Below are 3,457 nucleotides of genomic sequence, written 5' to 3' on the forward strand. Positions count from 1 at the left end.
TATATTAATTATCTAGTTAACATTAATGCAAGACATGGTTGCAAATTTTATACATTATGTACGAGATTTAACGATCAATGAAAATCATGCGTAAATATATATGTATATAATATAATATTATTAACTCATTTTTGTTATTTGCTGAAATGCAATCCTTTTGTTTTTTGTGTAAATACGTGGAATTAAAGAAAGACTTCACCATTAATTCGGCGATATCAATCTGGAACAAAATACCAGTTGCCGCAACCAAAACTTTCGTGTATGAAAGCATACTTGCGGTTAAGAACGAATATAAATCGATATAAGTTGTACAAATTTCGATGTAAATTTTACAGTTCTAATATTGAGGGGCAGTCGAAATTATGGAGATCTTTAAGCGTTTATATTTCCTTCTGGTGCTTTTTTTAAACTATAAATATAGTTTGGTAAGTTTTTTTTTCGTTTCCGAACTACTGTTATTTAGTGACAACTCTATTGCAGGGTTATTTGGAGTATGATAATTGGGTAAACATTGAATTAAGTCATGCGATTGACCCTAAAAGTCCCAACAGTTTTACTTATCGAGGAAATGTTACAATCGCAAGTCTGGATATTGGACTGGCAAAATCGAACCAGGAGGCTCTAACTGGTATTCAAATACAAAATCTTCAGGTAGAAATATGCTATTAAGTTGATTACTTATTAACTAATTTTAAAAATTTAGTCTTTGGCAAGAATGGATAAGTTGTACAGGTTGAAAGCAGAGGTGTCCTATGCTGACGGAAAAAAGCAAGAATTTTTAAGCTCAACCAAAGCGTGCAATCTTGTTATGTCCAATCTAAACGATATTCTGTGGATTTCAATAGATCCCAATGGATATATAAATGCTGCAACGGTTTTGACATCCAGATCTGATATTTGGTAAGTTTAGTTTGCAGATGCGAAAATATTACTATATTTTTCATATACCATCTTGTTTCGTCATATTTTCTTTGAATGGGTGTCAGATAGAATTATAATTTTGTTACATGGGAGTAGGCGTTGTTGTTGTCTATTTTCGCAACGTAATTTAGGAATGTCAGAATAATGTTATGTACCGATTTTGGTTGAAACTGGTGGAGTAGGTTCTAAGATATGTGATTATACTTAAATGTGGGCGGTTCCATATCTATCGTCCAATTTATACATTGTGCTTTTATTTTTCGATTTATTACACTTTTAGCAGTTTTGGTTGGAATTTGGCATAACATCCTCCGATTTCGGGGTTAAAATATGTATATAAGGATAGAGGGTGTTCTCCAGATTAATAAAATAAATGTATATAGTCGCCGCAGACTATTCAACTGTTTGCAGCTTACTTAGACGTTACTTAATAATTTTTACTCTTATATTTTTAACGTTTAGTTTTAAGTTTTACAATCAACCGTTAGGTGAACAAAACTTGTATCGTACTGTGTAGCAACATCTTGCAAGAGTATAAAAACTTTGTAAGCATTTAATACTAGAAAAGAAAAGTTATACGATTAACGTAAAATGGAATATTTTATATTCATACATTTATTCATTTACAAACACAACTAACGTATATAATACATATTATATTAAATATAAAACTAATGTTCGTCAATGAAAATAAAAAATTAAGTTTTTGTGTAAATGTTTTTCGTAGGTCAGTTAATTCTTTACTTAGTGTTAATACAAATATTTATATTTTTTAGCTTTTGTGAGAATATATCTGTATCTGGCTTGGAAGACTTTAATACGGATGTTCTTATTCGACACACCGAAACGGCACCTGTTCCAGATACTACGAGCTTTATTCAAAAATTAGAAAGAGAAAGAGAAGCAAGAGAACGTGGGGATGTTCGAGATAACCGCGGATTTTTCTCAAAATATGTAAGTTTTGTTTCAATTAAATTATGTATGTATGTATGTATTCAGACAAACTAACCACTCAAACAATACAATACTAAAACGCTTATCTGGTTTAAGTTTTAATACCTTCATTAACGTTTTGATTATCATCATACCCGGAACACGTTATATTAAGTTTTTCAACGGTTAGATTTACAAAATATCGTTAGATACTATTTTGTAAAATATTCAATTTCCTACAAAATCTATGAAACGATATTTTTCAAGTAGTTGGAAGATTTTTCTATTTGAGAGTAAGATAAGATATATAAGATAAATAGACGAGGATTGCACCGCGACCTTATGCGTGCCCTCTCCTTAATCAAAAAGACTAACCTATATCTAGCATATTGTTAAAGCAAAAAATAGAAAACTAAGGTGCAGGATCTTCCCGTTACAGCCGTACCTAATAACCTATTTTTTTAGTACCAATCGAAATAGGAAAAGTTATTATTTTGTCCAATGTGCATACATATGTATGTATATTTATTTCCCCAACATTGAATTACGGATAGATCATAGGGCAAGATATACTTTTACTAACCCAAATCAAATGATTCAAATACGATAGTAACGACGAGCGATACAAATAGTTGAATCAATGGAGAAGTAGAAAGCCATGTGCGAAATCGTCGCCGAAATTATGAAATTTCAAAGATCGAGGGATGCATTCGACTTGTTTAAGAATTTGCTGATGTACTTTACTTTGTATACTACCGAAGTAAATAAAAGGTCTTCTGACGTATGCGCAATACTTGTAGTATTATGATTTTTTCTTAGTGGAAATTGAAAAACAAAATATGCAAAATAAAACTTGGTAGCAGTGAAGATAGAAGTTATAACACTTTAATGAGATATCCACATACTCTCTTGCTTCAATTGAACTCGATAATTATGTTATTGTTTTCACATGTAAATTTTATGACAAGAGAGCAGAGAAATGACCAAAAAAAGACAGCTATTATTCATATGTTTACTAATATCTGCTGAATCAGTTATTATATAGTATGTCGTAATGATATCTTTAGCTTTGATATATACCTAACCATATATACTTAACCATATTTTTCGTCACCTTTTTTAAATTATAAATTTTTCTTTTATTTCCAGTGGATGTATATTGTACCTGTTGTTCTGCTGGTATTTATATCTGGTGCGACTAATCAAGATAATTCCAAATAAAATCTTATTAAATTGTAAACATACCAATGCTTACTTAAAAATAAATTACATATTTATTCGTAATAGTTTAAAAATCTCGCTTTATAGATTTTAAATATACATATGTATATGTATAAGTACTAGTAGATCCGCGTTGGCTATGGTATACATTAAATACTATTATAAAAAATTATTAATATAGTAAAAACATTATTTACGAATAAAGGCAAAATATTATTGACGCTATAATCTAATAACTATATTTTGGCGAACACGGATACAAGCAGTGGCCGTAGCTAGGGGGGGCGAAGGGGGCCGTCGCCCCGGGCGCAACATCTTGGGGGGCGGCAAAACGATCTTCGCTGTTTTTTAATATTCAGAAAAATACTTCAACAAATTTTTT

At 30.7% G+C, this 3,457-nt stretch overlaps 1 protein-coding gene across 1 annotated transcript; it reads left to right on the forward strand.

The window, feature by feature from the left end:
* Positions 1–307: 307 nt before the first annotated feature.
* LOC126763463 (ER membrane protein complex subunit 10) lies at positions 308–3,138 on the forward strand. Its single transcript, XM_050480999.1, has 5 exons — positions 308–425; positions 481–651; positions 704–900; positions 1,698–1,875; positions 3,004–3,138. The coding sequence occupies exons 1-5, from the start codon at positions 363–365 to the stop codon at positions 3,073–3,075; spliced, it is 681 nt and encodes a 226-aa protein (XP_050336956.1). The 5' UTR covers positions 308–362; the 3' UTR covers positions 3,076–3,138.
* Positions 3,139–3,457: the final 319 nt, after the last annotated feature.

Source organism: Bactrocera neohumeralis, chromosome 6 (genome assembly GCF_024586455.1).
Source record: "Bactrocera neohumeralis isolate Rockhampton chromosome 6, APGP_CSIRO_Bneo_wtdbg2-racon-allhic-juicebox.fasta_v2, whole genome shotgun sequence".
NCBI classification, from domain to species: Eukaryota; Metazoa; Arthropoda; class Insecta; order Diptera; family Tephritidae; genus Bactrocera; species Bactrocera neohumeralis.